This window comes from Schistocerca gregaria, chromosome 3 (assembly GCF_023897955.1).
Source record: "Schistocerca gregaria isolate iqSchGreg1 chromosome 3, iqSchGreg1.2, whole genome shotgun sequence".
In the NCBI taxonomy this organism is placed as follows: Eukaryota; Metazoa; Arthropoda; class Insecta; order Orthoptera; family Acrididae; genus Schistocerca; species Schistocerca gregaria.
This window is the reverse complement of record NC_064922.1, coordinates 382,761,062-382,777,744: the sequence shown is the minus strand read 5'-3', so window position 1 is coordinate 382,777,744 and position 16,683 is coordinate 382,761,062. Positions and strand designations below refer to the sequence as shown.

The following is a 16,683-nucleotide window of genomic DNA, read 5'->3' as shown; positions in this document are numbered from 1 at the left end:
TCATCCAGACATGGGAAGGTGACATGTGGCACCCAATGGTCGAGACATACCTCCACCTACATTCCTGTTTCCGTCTTTTTACAAACTGGCAAACACAGGCACACAGTCGTTTAAAAGCTATTAGATGCTCCAGGAAAGCATGCCGTTTATGTTGCTGTAGAGCTCACCGAAGATCTTTAATGGCCTCAGTGATTTCCGGCGACCACCAAGGCACCCTAAAGAAGAATGTGTTCGTGGGTACTGCACCATCTGCAGGAAGATATACGTTATTTCCTGCGCTGTCCTTATCCTGACAGCCACAGCTTCAAGAGGGGTTTGAAGGGGCACAGGTTCACTGCATACTGAGTTCATGACAGACACATCCTCCACCTGACACGCTATTACAATCGCTATGTTTCTTTTAATATCCCCTATAGCCATGGAGGACAGAGGCCTGCACTGCTGGGAACCAGGTTTCCTGGATGCAATGCAGAAAGCAAGTGCAAAGCTTAACAGTTGCCATAGCTCAGCCAGGCGTTGGAAAAAAACCGCAGCAATTCCGCTGGATGATTAAGTTTTTTTGAGGCTGGGAAGGCATGAAGCAATGCAAGGAGGTAGGTTACGCCTCAGGGTCACTTGCTGCCACCAACTGAGTATTTATATCCATTCCTATTGTTGGCGAGGCATCAGTGAGTTCCAGGTCATCAGGGGACACTGAGATCTCCACCTCATCTTCAGGTGTAGAACTGGTAGGGAGTGGTGGTGTTGGGGTCACCAGAGGGTCATTTTTCTTTGCAGACTTCTTTGTTTGTTTACCCTCTCGCTTCTCTTTAGTGACTTACTGGGAGGATTTCTCCGAAATAGCTTCAAGCACAGAGGAAGACCGTGAAGTTCTTAGTCCAGCAGCTTTTGGCTCCTTTAGCCACTGGTGAGAGTCCGCTGTGGCATTAATGGACACCTTGGCAGAGGGGGTGTTGCTTCTCCGGCTGGGGGTGGGGGCGGGACCGATGTCCCCAACGTATGGAAAGGGGGGGGGGGGGGGGGCTTGCTGCTGAAGTAGGTGCTTTGGGAGCAACGGAAGATTTTCCCCCTACCACCAAGTGGGCAGATGTATTCTGGTGGCCTGTTTGTCACACAGAGCGAGGAGACACTGGCACTTGGGATGGCAACGGTGATATAGCTGCAACATACGTCGACGCCAACCGCATAGGATGTAACCTATTGAATTTACATTTAGCCTTGTGCAAGTCAATTGGTCCAGGGTCTTGTACTCCATGATTTTCTGCTCCTTTTGGAGTACTATGCCGTCTGACAAGCAGGGAGAGTGCTGCTGTCCACAGTTGATACAAGTGGAAGGAGGCACACATGGAGTATCCGAATGCAGTGGACGTCCGCAGTCTTGACATGTGGCATTGGAAGTGCAGCAGGAAGACATGTGCCCCAATTTCCGCATAGGGGGAGGGACATACGGTTTAACATCACAGCGGTAAACCATCACCTTGACCTTTTCAGGCAATGAATCACCATCAAAGGCCAAGATGAAGGCACCCAGTAGCAACCCTGTTGTCTTTGGATCCCCTGTAATAAACGTGCCTGATTAAATAATCTATCTAGATTGGCATGGAGCTCGTCGTCAGACTGCAAGAGAAGGTGGTAATGGAAAATAATCCCCTGGACCATGTTGAGGCTTTTATGGGAAGTGAAAGAAACAGGAATATCACCCAGTTGGTCACAAGCGAGTAACACCCGGAATTGGGCTGGGGATGCTGACTGAATCAAGACCGCACTGCTTCTCAGTGCTGTCACTTCCCCAAATTTATCCTCAAGGATAAGGGCACTATGGATAACTCATGCGCTGCTACGTAAGGCGCCCTTCCCCATATGACCCGCACTTCTGTAGAATTTGGAAAGTGGCAGGTCAAGCCATAAAATGCGACCGGAACTTATAGGGCCAAAAAGGTGAGACACTCTTTTAGTCGCCTCATACGACAGGCAGGGACATCTCGGGCCTATTCTAACCCCCGGATCCACAGGGGGTCCAGCCATGTTTCTGATGGAGCATAAAATGTGACTCACCTGAAAATGCCACTTGCCACTCAGTGGACATTCAGTTGTGGCACTGGTATGCAAATTCCAGCCTTTCTTACCAATGAACACCAGTCAGCTTGCCCATCTGAATCAGGTGCCTACTGCTGAAGGAACACTTGCTGAACATTCATTCAGAGACACTGTTGTTAGTCGCTTGGTTCATTTGGGTAGTCAGTTGCCCAACAGTTGCACGTCTATTCGCACATACTCGCCCCGTCTTCTATGGCTCATGCGCCAGTTGGATAACGCCTTTTTGCCATGCGCAGTATACTTCAACCACACAATCAGTTTGCAAACTTAGCTGTTTCCGAAATGCTTCCATCCTTGGCCTGAGAGCCACTAATTACGCCGCTTTGGGCACCACATATATCACTCCATTTCTGCATTACAACAATAACTGCACTGTTTTCCACATCCCTGATTACACTTTATACAGTGCGCACTGCAAGTACTGTCACCTGCTGTCTGTGGGAGGTTATCGCACAATGACAGCAAACATATGCAGTGATCACATTAATGTGACTGGAGTATGTTTATTAAAATAGCCCACAATTTTCTATTTAATACCCATAAAACTTGCTATACATTAACATGTAATGAAACAATATTCAAATACAAGTACCAATACTTGTATAACCGTATTTGCACGGTTGGCAGATGACTGACAGCGATGCATCATCCACCGCCAATTTGAGAACAAACGCCTTACAAATAAATAAATAAATAAATAATGTCCTGAAGAGCTTACCTATCAAACCTCCAGATTTCAGACACTCAGACTGATACCAAATGTTGTATGTCAATACAGTATCAAATAAAACTCCGATCTAGAGTGAACTATGTGCTGTTGTCATGCAGAATGAGCATAAATGTTAATTAAAAGTAACACTAGAACTACGAAGGATATCAAGGGCATAAATGTAAATAGCCAACATATGTAGCTTCTGTGGGGAATCTGGTAAAGCATTAGTTTGGCGTGCCGAAGGTTCCAGGTTCAAACCCCAGTAACAACAAATTAATTAATAATAATGGCTCTAAGTGCTATGGGACTTAACATCTGAGATCATCAGTCCCCTAGACTTAGAACTACTTAAACCTAACCAACTTAAGGACATCACATGCATCCATGCCCGAGGCGGATTCGAACCTGTGACCGTAGCAGCAGCTCGGCTGCGTACAGAAGCCCCTAGAACCGCTCTGACACAGCGGCCAGCAAATAATAATAAGATAAATAATAAGTACATAAGGTTCAACTAACAAAGCGAAAGCACATTGGCTAAATAACAGTGTTACGAACCCCAAAAAGTCCTTTAACATGTCAAGAAAATGTTCCCCCTTATAGCAATTTCACATGTAAACAGTTTTAAAAAAATTTCTTCACTGAGCTATTAACACAGGATCTTCAGTACAACAACCAAACACTCTACCTCTTCATCCATGCGAGATCTACAAGTCAATCACTCACAGATACACATTTCCTGTGCTCCATAGCTCTGGTGATACTTTTAATTACTGTTTTCGCACATTTTACTGACAGCGGCAGACAGCAGTAACAAAATCGGTGTTTTGGTTCATACTCTATATACATGCTTTTGGTACTAATCTGAATGTCTGACATCTGGAGGTACCACTGCTAACCCTCCAATATCATAACATGTTGCCACTGCTAACCCTCCAATATCATAAAATGTTGCTGTAGACAATGACATACTATTGAATATATGGCTATCACCTGTAAACATCCAAAACATTTTGAAAGTATGCACTGGGGATTTTTGAACTCTGGCACAGGCAATCGATCTTATACTAATGATGTACAGATGTATGAAAGTCACTGTTACCTCCTCTGAAGAAGATCCCATGCAGGCACTACATTCTCAACTAACCAGGCAACTAGCCGAGCTTCATTTAATGTATTCAACATGCCCTTTCCCACAGCAGCTGCCCACAGGCCAAAATAGACATCTGCCTGCACAGAGAGACATGCTGGTAACATCACAAATTTGATTCACAAACCCACCTTTGTCACCTGTCTTAAGATATGGGGAACTAACAGATAAGGCAGTAGCAATGGCAACTGATCTGACAAGAGGCAGTCATTGATTACAATCCTGGCAGATACAATGTTATCCTACCTGTTTATCCAGCATCCTGTCTTCTGATGTGTACAAAAGATAATTAACACTTGTACGCTACAAATGGATCAGTCATCCGTATTGGAAGCATAACATTAACTGCTCATTTTTGTCTTCAGTGTGGGTTCATCTGGTGATTCACTGTTACCAGCATGTTTTATTCAAGTAATTTTCTATCTTTCTAAAGCCTTCTACTTGATGCTGACCACCCACATCTCATTCACTCAACAACCTGACTGACGAGTCATGGATACCGTCATCACACCATGGACACAGTATTCGTTTGTAAGAAATAGGGATACAGCAACCTATTATGACAATTTCCACAATACATCCTATAACATACTTATGTATACACCACACTGTCACAATAAATTCATGAAAGACCACACAGACTGACACCTGAAAAGTTGGGAGTGGCCAGATAAGATTTCTGCCTTCTACTTGCCTAGAGAGTATGCTACCTCCCAAAAAGCAGCTGATAGTGAACACTTCTTGTTGTGCATACTAACAGTTAGCAGCCAGGGCATCTGCAGAATAGATATTTACATGGCTTGATCATTCAAATGCATAGTCAGAGCAGAAGAATAGTTTCTGGATTACTCAACCAATGAGTAAGGAATTTACCCACCACAGGAGACACTGAGACGTAGCATTAACATTAACAATTTATTTGACCAACAACTTTTTTGCAATTGTATAGAAATTATCAGCTTAATTCCAGGACAAACAGGTCATATATACAAACAGATTAATACAGGTACGCCTTTTAAAGTCTCTTCGGGTTTGCTGTTGGATCCTAAAATCAACTCAATCCAATATATTGGTGAGCCAACTATTTGCCATCTTCAGGAGAATGCTGCTGCTGAGTCCCACTGAGAACTGACACCAGAGCTGCAAATCAACATCCCATATATGCCTCCGTACCACGCACAGCACATGTGCCACCCACCATTTTTTTTTTAATTTTTTTTTTGACGTCAACGATAAACGATGAAGGTCTACAATTACGTGTATCTGCCCTACAACCTTTCTTCAAATTGGGAATGAATTGAGGTTTTTTTTTTTTCCTTCTTTTTCCTAGGCAGGTAGCATCATCCTTGGTAGAACACTGGCAACAACAATATTTCACACTCAGATTATTTTTGAACACTCGGACTGAGCACACTGAAGAATGTTCTGTTTTGATGCAGGATAGTACAGGGTTCCACATTTGCTAAGAGGAAACCCACTGTCTCTACTAATCAAATTATCTGCCAACCTAATTTCAATTGCCTCTATAAACACTGTTCCAAAAACTGGAAGTATTGGCAACTATCAAATTTTATTTGATGTCTATCATTTAAGCAATGTTCTGCTACTGCCGATTTTTCCAACTATTGTAGCCTCATATGGCGGTGATGTTCCACACACCTGTACTGAAGTGTGTGAATCGAACAGTCGATGTCAGCCTTCCCACACTGACAAACAATTTTATATATTCCAAACTTCTTACGCCCCAAATCATCCTTCACAGAGCCATGTAATGTCCTAATCTTGGGAAGATGACACAACACAGTCTTAATGTTAAAACTCCTTAAAATTCTTCCAATCTTAACACGATATGCTGCCAGCATAAGAAATTAAGGCCACAAATCTATGCTCCTGTTTATACACCTCCTGGGGTAGTCCAAACTCCATGGTCTGACAAATCTGCTTCCCAGAATATCCGTTTTCCTTAAAAACAGCCATCCAATGTATAAGTTCTTGGGTTAAACTGTCCATGTCAGCAGTGGTATATGCTCTGCATACCAGAGTCCTAAGGACACCACTGCATTCGTATAGTGGATGGCAACTATTAGCACACAGATATCGAATAGTGTGCATCAGCTTTTAGTGAAAATGTGTCCCAGAGCATCATCTGGTTTTTGTAAACTGTGACGTCCCATCACTTTTAACCTCATTAGTAAATTTAATTCTGGGATGAAGACAATTGAAATGGTGCAAAAATCTGTTGATGGCATCATGTCCATGTGGCCATCTGCATTTTGGTTGCATAGCCGAAGTCCTCTGTGCCATATCCTCAAAGTCCACCATAAATAAACTGGCGACTGTGGGTGATAAAGGACTACCCATAGCCACACCATCATCCTGTTAAAAAATGTTGCTGTTAAATGAAAAGTATATAGATGTCGGTGCATGTCGACAAAGCTTCACCAACTCTTCATCCAGTTTTTCACTAATCAAACTCTGAGACTCTTCCAGAGGATTTTGAAGTCCTACATAGGATGTTTATTTGCAGCCATGGCATCAGTTCTCAGTGGGACGCAGGAGCAGCAGCATTCTCCTGAAGGTGGCAAACAGTTGGTTCACCAGACTATTGAATTGCCTTGATTCTATGATTTGTCAGCAAACCTGAAGAGCCTTTCAAGACTTATTATACCGGGAAAGCCTATAATGTCATAACACATACATGTGCTTACTGAGGAGAGTACAGGTGGTTGGATACAGCCTTAGCAATTAATTGAAGTGATTTAGTAATAAAACTGAATTAACATATACCATGATGACCATGCAGAAAATTATCCTGAATCCTAAGACCAGTGTGCTAAATAGACTAACCTATAAAACCTAATGCACAATTATCTTATGTTTGTAGATACCTGGATCAATTAACTTGAGAGCAAGAGAAATGTTTACACATTCCAGAACGAATTTTCACTCTGCAGCAGGGTGTGCACAGATATGAAACTTCCTGCCAGATTATAACTGTATGCTGGACTGATATTTCAACTTGCGACCTTCACCCCTTGTCGGCAAGTGCACTATCAACTGAGGTGGCACAGTTTTGCAGTACATCTGTCTAGTTTGAAAGGGAGGAGATGAGGAGGTGGCAGAAGTAAAACTGAGGACAGGATACAAGTCGTGCTTGGGTAGTTCAGTTGATACAGGACTTGTCCACAAAAGGCAAAGGTCTAGAGTTCGAGTCTCTGTCCAGCACACAGTTTTAATCTACTAGGTAGTTACTTGCACATTATTCACTTAGTCCCTCAGTACTTTTCATTACTGTCATTTGTCTCCAGCCTTGCAATATAAAGCAGTTCTTGGGCTTAGCAACATCTACCACAGGTCAATCAACAAATTTTGTAGGAAGTTCAAAACCACGAGATACACTGCACTGCAGTAGACATTGTCTTTACTGATCTCAAGATCACTGTCACAAATACAGTACTTTTATTTCATGCACTGACAAACATGCCTCTAGCTGTAGTAGTACAAGGGGACTACAATCAGGAAGTTACACATATTGTCCCATACTAAGACTATTTCACAACGAGAGAGCGCACTGGAAGAGGTTCATGTTCTGCGTTTCCTGCAGACAATTCTGCTATGGTCTGAATAGCAGGTGCATCACAGTGTGGAGTGAAATGGCAAGACAATGGAAATGTATTCCAAAGCATGATTCTTGTGGGCAAAATACTTGAACTGCATACATATTCACCATGGCATTTCAGTACTATGGACGTGGAACAGATGCAATGTTGTGTCCAGCTGTAGTGGAATGGTGCCAACTATTTGGCCAAGGCTTCACAGATGTGGGTGGTGATGACTGGGAAGGAAGGCCATCGACATCGACCAAAGATGACAATGCCCACGTAATCAGGGAACTGATTCACAGCAATTGCAGATTTTCTGAGGGGGATGATCACCAAAGCAGTTCTCAAGTGGCTCCTTGATCATTACAATCATCCTTAAACTGAATGACTGGTGTAACATTCTGACTGTTGCTTACAGCGACTTGATGCTGTCTTGAAAAATAGTGTCATATGTGCCACACTTTGAAGTGTAGTGCAGCATTCAATAAAAGGTACATGGCCTGCTATAGCAAGTGTAATTTACTTTTTGAAATCCTCTTGTAAATGCTTTGTTCCCAGCAGCAGGAGCAGTTTCTAATTGCTAAGTGCAGTCTCTTCCATTTTCCAGCCAGTAGCTACCTCCTACAAAAGCCAACTTGTTGCCATATTACCTATATTTATGCAGCCTATGTTACCATTACAAAATTCTGATACATGCTAAAAGGCTGACCAGTCACTCTTTACATGGCAACAAACTGCTTGCATATTCTTTGTGCCAGACCAGCTACAACATCAAAGACTTGAATCACCAAATTCACTACACGTATCCAGTATGTCAGTGGTGTGCAGAACATGCCAGCAGATGCCCCTCCTGCAGTGAGACAAGTGCAAAACTATCATTTCTAAACTCTTATTAGCAGACATGAAAAGAATGACAAGTTTAAGTTGCATTTTGTTTCTTGATCTGGACTGTAACTGCACACAAAATAAGAATGGAAGGATGCATTACAATGTCAATACCACGTGTACACTCACTTGTTATGTCTGAATCCCAACTTCACTTTGTAGTCTGTCCCACCCAGGAGTTCAAGTCATAATATGTCTAGTTAAATGAGCATTTGTGTAGTCAAAGTTAAAAGGTCTTACAACAAAGCAGGACATGGCAGCAGAAGAAAATAAATCACATCAACCCCCCCCCCCCACACCCCTTTGTACTTCCATTCCATCAAAGCCAGTATTTTGAGGATGTCCATAAAGATACTGTCGGACCACATCGACTAGTTGCACACAGAACCTAATGGCAGCCCACCACTTTTCATATTGACCTTAACTGCTCACATAGCACAACTCACATAGCAGCCAAAATATTCTTTTCAAATGGATCACGCAATTTGCTATACCAGTAACTATACCAGTAACTATATGTCAAGGCCAACAATTCGTGTCTCATTCATGACACTACATACATACCTATCATTCTTCAGCAAATAACTACATTTAAATTTACATTTTCACCAAACATTTTCCCTTAGGCGTCATGTTTCTGAACATGGGACAGAAACCAACATTTGTCACCTTGGTATGCAAACCATCTTCAAAGAGGATCTTACTGCAACAACGTAATACTTAGTCTATGGACAGACATTCAGTTTACACAGATTTTTGATACCACTCTAAGTAATGACAAAGAAGTATCTCATTTTTTTCAATGGCGTGACACACACACGCACACACACAAAACGCAGGCTTCGACATGCAGTATTTGAGGTAGGCCCCTATATAATTCCAAGTTCCACTCATTTTTCAAAACTACATGTATCATGATGTGACACAGAAATCAATGCAGCCACCTACAATAATTCTTTGCAATGCTCACAGACCATGGAAAGATATTTGAGATTGACGTGTCCCGTTGCCTACGATGATGAGCTTCACCAATAGTTTAGTACCATTCTTTACAACTGTATAGTGGAAACCTGTGCCCACCAGAAAGAAAGACAGGTCATCTGACCCAGTGAATGTGGAAGTACAATACACCTCTTCTTAAATGGAGCATTCTAACAATGGACCAGTGGCTATCACATTTGCGTTGTCCATAAATACCATCAACATGGGGCAGAGGAGAGAAGGGTGGGTGATTAATGTGACTTGGCTGACAGTTCTTGGCTTAGATAAATACATTCTGACTACCAAATTTCATCAGTGACAAATGAAATGTAATAGCACTTTTCATTCCTTAACTGTGGACATTAATCATAATTTCCACAGTAAAATAATGTTATAAACTGCCCAAAACTAAGACAGTTTGTCCTTAAGGCTCCAGCAGCATCTCACAATGTACTGTACAGCTGTACTTCAAAATGCAATGTACGTACAATACCCTCATGTGAGGGCAAAACAACACTGGAAAGGTGTGCATCACATTACATACACTAACAGCGTACTACTGCACAAAAACAAAGTCCATACTATTCCAGTGATCACCTTAAAAGATAGCAGGTGGTGGTGGTGGTGGTGGTGGGAGGATACAAACAACACATTTAGTGAATCCAAAAACCATGTCACAAGGATCAGTCAAGTTTTACAATTTGGTTAAATGAGGGTAGGCCAAGCTGAAATTAAATTACGTCCAACAGATCTACAGTTAAATCACAGTAATGATAAATGTTATTTCACAATGATCTATTCTGGCATTTATTGAATATATAACGGATAAAACCAGTCTTAAAATATGTAAATAATGACTACATTTGTTCTCACTTAAGTTTTACTGAAATATATAACATGTGACCAGATGTATCCACCAAGCAACAGGAAACTCGATGCAAACACTTTGTAGATCAACGGAAAAAAATGCCCAATCTATTCACTAGGCGTAATAACCTTTATATGATAAAAGCAGAAAAAACAAAAATGTATGAACACAAAACCTTCGCGGTTTGAGAAATACCCAATACGATCTCAAGTAACAATTGGTTTCGTCTGTAAAATAAACATCCATACACCTGCACATTTATATTCGTCTGACGTAAAGCGTCTCACTTCTAAAATTCGGTTTTCGTAAAAGTTCAACAAACTGCCAAGCTTAACATACATACATACATAATTACATATTTACAAACAGCTGTCACATGTATAATTGCATGCTGGGATGCATGAAGTTTAATATGACATATATGTTTACTTACTTCTGGTTTACCCACCAACTTCAGTGCTGTTACTTCAGGGTTCCCTTTTTCTTCTAACGGGATTAAAGTATAGGAATCTTCACCATCTAAATTATAATGAGTTTCGTCTTCACTTCCATCAGTTTTCTCGCACATTCCCCCTTGCAAAAATTCAGCATTACTGTAACAATAACAGACGACACACTGTATCATATCCCATAAACAACTCTTTATTGTCACTTCTTTGTGCAAACATTACCGTATAAAAACTCTGCTGCAGAGGCAATAGATACTCTCACTGTCACTATCACTTGTTGGTGCTTCACTCACTGCCAAATGAATCTCCGCTAGTGGCTCCCAAAAATGTTCACACATGATAAACAAAATACTATGAACTAGTGTCAAACGAAACACATAGTAAAAAAAGAGTACTAATCAAACGACGCCTAGCTAGTTTTAATTCCAAATGGATCGTGTTTTTACTCTGTATGGCCATCGCCATTCCTAAACCTTGGTGGAAATGCTCAATTATTACAGAATACCACTTTCATTCACACATTTACACACGACGCCTCTCTCCACACACACCTCTCTTCACGCTTCTCAGATCTTTAAGTTCACACAGTGGATATAGAACATCAATGGCTCTATCAGAGATTGTCCTGTTGTCCACAAATTTTAACCAAGATTTTACCTACTGGCTATTAAAGATATCATAAATGTCATTCAATAACTTTATTTTAGGGATTATTTTATTTTTTTCCTAGGAAGCGATATTTTTCCTGAATATCATATACAGAAACAATGAAGCAAGTTTATATTTCAAGCTCACTGGTCAAAAAATGGAAAATGAACTGGTCGTCGCTTTACTGATAATAGGCTGAAGTACGGGCAAATAAAAGCTGTCATCGCTAAATTGTCTTAAAAAGAGCTTGGAAAACAGAAATAAGAAAACCAGATCTTGACAGAATGTATTTCAAACTGTTCCACAGGCATCAATTTTATGACAATTTCTCTTTTCTATTTACCAAACGCATACTAATAGTAAATCTATAAACCTCAACACAACAAAATAAAAATGACGCATAACCAACAACTTGTATGAATAATCACAAAAATTAGTAAGTTTTATATTCAGTTCGGACCTTGCTGGGGTAGGGTGGTTTACGTGTCTCTACAATACAGATTGCCATGCCTTACCTCCAAACGGTTGGAGAGGTATCTGCGAAGAGGTCAAATAAACTTATGGTTCCGGAAGAGGCGCAGCTACCTTTTCATTAGTTGCAGGGACAACAGCTGCATGATTGGTTGATCTGAGCTTGATTCCTGAAAAGGGGCTGCTACCTTTCCAGTAATTGCAGGGGCAATAGCCTGGATGATTGATTTATTTAGGCTTGCAACGTTAGTCAACGCTGCCTTGCGATTTGGTGCTGCAAAGCGCTGAAAGCAAGGAAAACTACAGCCCTTACAACTCTCAAAGACATGCAGCTCTACTGTAGAACATGGAGAGCTGCATTAAACTAGTCTGCGGACTAAAGACCACAGCAGCAACAGGGCAATATACTTAACTTCTGTACATTAATTACTGAGGATGGCATCATGTACTGGAAAGATGTATCACAGACCAAAACAGTTTTCAGGAAACAAAAAACAGTTATAAAGTAACGAAACCTCCAAGCTGTAGAAAACAATACCAATCATTTCTTAAGAATCAAAAATCTTGTATCTCTCTGCATTCTATACTCTACAAGCAGCCTTACTGTATATGGTAGTTGTGACTTCTTATAAACTATCTTCATCTCCCTTCCATGTTCCATTCACAGATGATGCATGGAAGAATGATTGTAGGGGAATCCATATATGAGCTCTAATTTCTTTGGTTTTCATCTCGTGATCATTTCGCTAGATATATGTTGTCAGACTCTTCCTGGAACATATCGAATTCTGTACTTCTGGCTTCTCTCTGTCATCTCCTATTTCGATACCAGTAAGGTTACTCGGTGACTGAATTGTTAGTTTCAATCTATTTACTAACGTTAGACAAGACCAAATTTTCTTGAGGATTTTTAATCATGTCGGTGGCACATTGGTATATTTAAATTCATGTCTCTTCCATCACTCTTCTTACATTCATTTTGACTTTGTTCATCGTTTGTTTGTCAACTAGGGTTTAACATCGCTTCAATCTGTGTCGAAGTTCTCTTTGCGTACATGGTAACTTTCTGGCAAAACTATTGAAACATAGTGGATTTTTTTTCCCCATACCTAACTATCTTGATCAAACATACTGGTGTAAGGCACATTGTACAATGCTTTTGAACTTTATACAATCTTGCTCCTCATATTTGTCATCAGAACTACTCAGTTGCTCTGCAGACTGTATCCTGTAACTCTTCCCAAGCACAAATATTTTCCTAACTTTTTTAACATATCTTGTAACACTTCCAGTTACTGATGTTGTCAAACCCTCATGATCACTGAAGCCCTCAGCAGGTATTGATGTCCACTCAATTTTTCCATACACATTATTTAGAAAATTTCGAGGATGTTGTTATGTGCACATAATTTTCTTCTATTGCTTTCTACAGTGCATTAGTAGTACATGGTAAATAGTACAAATATAGACAAGCGAAGGGTTAATTCACACTGACCATCACTGCACTATCACGTCATGGCACTGTCATGTCTACATGTATTCACACTGTATGTCACATCACGATATGTCACATCAATTCAAGTCACACGATTTCAAGTCGCATGGGTGTCCTCAAATGTTTACTTGGTGGGCACTGCAATCTTTGCAAAATGATTTTCAACTCTTTTTACACATGAAGTGCATGTACACAATGTAGTAGCTTATATACGTCGATGTCCACAGTAGAACGAAAACGGCATTTATTGGACTGAAAAGGTTTGCAGCTTGCAGGGACAGCTTATATGTTAGAGAAAGAAGACAGTAGTATAAAACAATGCAAAACGAGTGTGGGTCAGAAAATGTCATTATGCAGTACAAAAGGAGAATTTCACACACCGCACAAGAAGCACAAGGAAGAAGAATCTGTAATTCATAAGTACACACATCAAAAATGTTTTGCATCACCCCAGTTCCCAGAACCTTGAAGATAGATGTTGACTGTGGATATTGTAACACAGACACACTCCCTTTCCGCCAGGAAGGAAATACACAGCTAGTGTTACAGTATCCACAGTCAACGTCTATCTTCAGGGTTCTGGGAACTGGGGTGATGTCTGTATTACAAGTGCCAGAGAATATACAAACAAGTTCCACTTATTAATCAATCCGGTTCTGCCTACAGTACTTTTTTCCACTAAAAGCTGCTGTCATATTCCAATCCATTTCATCGTAAAATATTAAATAAGCTATTGGAATGTACAAAAATCCATTTTATTACTGTATTAGAGGGCAAGTAATTTAATATGCTCGTGAAGTACAATTGAGACCGCTGCCTCACTGCTTCAGTTCATCTTCCGTCATTTCTTATACATTTTAACTAAGGAAATAATGAAACAAAACAGTTTATGTCAACTAACGACCAACAAGCAAATAATATCACCCACGAAAAACTTGATTAAATGAAGTATTGAGATTTAGGTATGGTAATGTTTCAGGAGGAAACGATCTTGGGTATCACATGATCAGTAATGGTCAGATGATATCAGCAGTCAAAACTTCCTTCCTCAGAAACCTTGATGGTGCTGTGACATGACATATGGTGACGGGGTGATGAGCTTGTATGGCACCTTCATAAATGCATTGCAGAATCTTTTGATTGGACAGGATGTGATGAAACATGATGGCCAGTATTAACTGGCTTTAACAGTATAATTATAGTAAAGCCTGGTTTTATGTTTCCAGATTTTAAACTTACTTGCCATTTACATTACGAGGTGGGCTGCAATCTCAAAGGGTCTATGGTAAATACAGGACGTGCTTGGATCAAGGAACAGTCGGAATTGTAGTTGTAAATTGTTGTAGTTGTGCTGGGAAAGTCCCTGAGCTTCAAGCGCTAATAGAAAGCACAAAAGCTGAAATCGTTATAGGTACAGAAAGCTGGCTAAAGCCTGAAATAAGTTCTGCAGAAATTTTTACGAAGTCTCAGACGGTGTTCAGGAAAGATAGATTAGGCAGAATTGGTGGTGGAGTGTTTGTGTCTGTCAGTAGTGGTTTATCTTGTAGTGAAGTAGAAGTAGATACTCTGTGCGAATTGGTAGGGGTGGAGGTTATACTTAACAGCCGAACTAAGTTAATAATTGGCTCCTTCTACCGACCCCCAGACTCCAATGATATAGTTGCGGAACAGTTCAGAGAAAATTTGAGTCTTGTAACAAATAAATACCCCACTCATACGGTTATGGTTGGTGGGGACTTCAACCGTCCCTCGATATGTTGGCAAAAATACTTGTTCATAACCGGTGGTAGGCAGAAAACATCTTCCGAGATTGTCCTAAATGCTTTCTCCGAAAATTATTTCGAGGAGTTAGTCCACGAACCCACGCGATTTGTAAATGGTTGCGAAAACATACTTGACCTCTTAGCCACAAACAATCCAGAGCTGATAGAGAGCATCATGACTGATACAGGGATTAGTGATCACAAGGTCGTTGTAGCTAGGCTCAATACAGTTTCTTCCAAATCCACCAGAAACAAACGCAAAATAATTTTATTTAAAAAAGCGTTTGAAGTGTCACTAGAAGCCTTCCTAAGAGACAATCTCCATTGCTTCCGAACTGACTATGCAGATGTGGCTCAAATTCAAAGATATAGTAGCAACAGCAATTGAGAGACTCATACCTCATAAATTGGTAAGAGATGGAACAGATCCCCCGTGGTACACAAAACAGATCCGAACGCTGTTGCAGAGGCAATGGAAAAAGCATGCGAAGTTCAGAAGAACGCGAAACCCGAAGATTGGCTAAAATTTACAGACGCACGAAATTTGGTATGGACTTCAATGCGAGATGCCTTTAATAGGTTCTACAACGAAACATTGTCTCGAAATTTGTTAGAAAATCCGAAGAAATTGTGGTTGTATGTGAAGTACACAAGACGCAGTCAATACCTTCGCTGCGCAGTGCCGATGGTACTGTTACCGACGACTGCGCCGCTAAAGCGGAGTTATTGAATGCAGTTTTCCAAAATTCCTTCACCAAGGAAGACGAATGGAATATTCCAGAATTTGAAACACGAACAGCTGCTAGCATGAGTTTCTTGGAAGTAGATACCTTAGGGGTTGCAAAGCAACTCAAATCGCTTGATACGGGCAAGTCTCCAGGTCCAGATTGTATACCGATTAGGTTCCTTTCAGATTACGCTGATACAATAGCTCCCTACTTAGCTCTGATATACAACTGCTCTCTCACCGATAGATCTGTACCCACAGATTGGAAAATTGCGCAGGTCGCACCAGTGTTTAAGAAGGGTAGTAAGAGTAATCCATCTAACTACAGACCTATATCATTGACGTCGGTTTGCAGTAGGGTTTTGGAGCATATACTGTATTCAAACATTATGAATCACCTCGAAGGAAACGATCTATTGATACATAATCAGCATGGTTTCAGAAAACATCGCTCTTGTGCAACACAGCTAGCTCTTTATTCGCACAAAGTAATGGCCGTTATCGACAGGGGATCTCAAGTTGATTCCGTATTTATAGATTTCCGGAAAATTTTTGACACCTTTCCACACAAACGACTTCTAATCAAGCTGCGGGCCTATGGGCTATCGTCTCAGTTGTGCGACTGGATTCGTGATTTCCTGTCGAGAAGGTCGCAGTTCGTAGTAATAGACGGCAAATCATCGAGTAAAACAGAAGTGATATCAGGTGTTCCCCAGGGAAGCGTCCTGGGACCTCTGCTGTTCCTGATCTATATAAATGACCTGAGAGACAATCTGAGCAGTTCTCTTAGGTTGTTCGCAGGTGATGCTGTAATTTACCGTCTAGTAAGGTCATCCGA

General features: G+C 40.9%; 1 protein-coding gene across 2 annotated transcripts in view; it reads right to left on the bottom strand.

Moving 5' to 3' along the window:
• LOC126355020 (trimethylguanosine synthase-like) overlaps window positions 1–11,418 on the bottom strand; it is a 63,177-nt gene extending 51,759 nt beyond the window's left edge. Inside the window, exons 1-2 of one of the 2 annotated variants that reach the window (XM_050005164.1) lie at window positions 10,964–11,418; window positions 10,726–10,885 (exon numbers count right to left, since the gene is read on the bottom strand). In XM_050005164.1, the coding sequence (XP_049861121.1) occupies window positions 10,726–10,885; window positions 10,964–11,079 (276 nt within the window). In that variant the 5' untranslated portion in view covers window positions 11,080–11,418. The remainder of the gene's footprint in view (window positions 1–10,725; window positions 10,886–10,963) is intronic. The other variant, XM_050005163.1, reaches the window with a different exon arrangement.
• Between the last annotated feature and the right edge of the window lie 5,265 nt (window positions 11,419–16,683).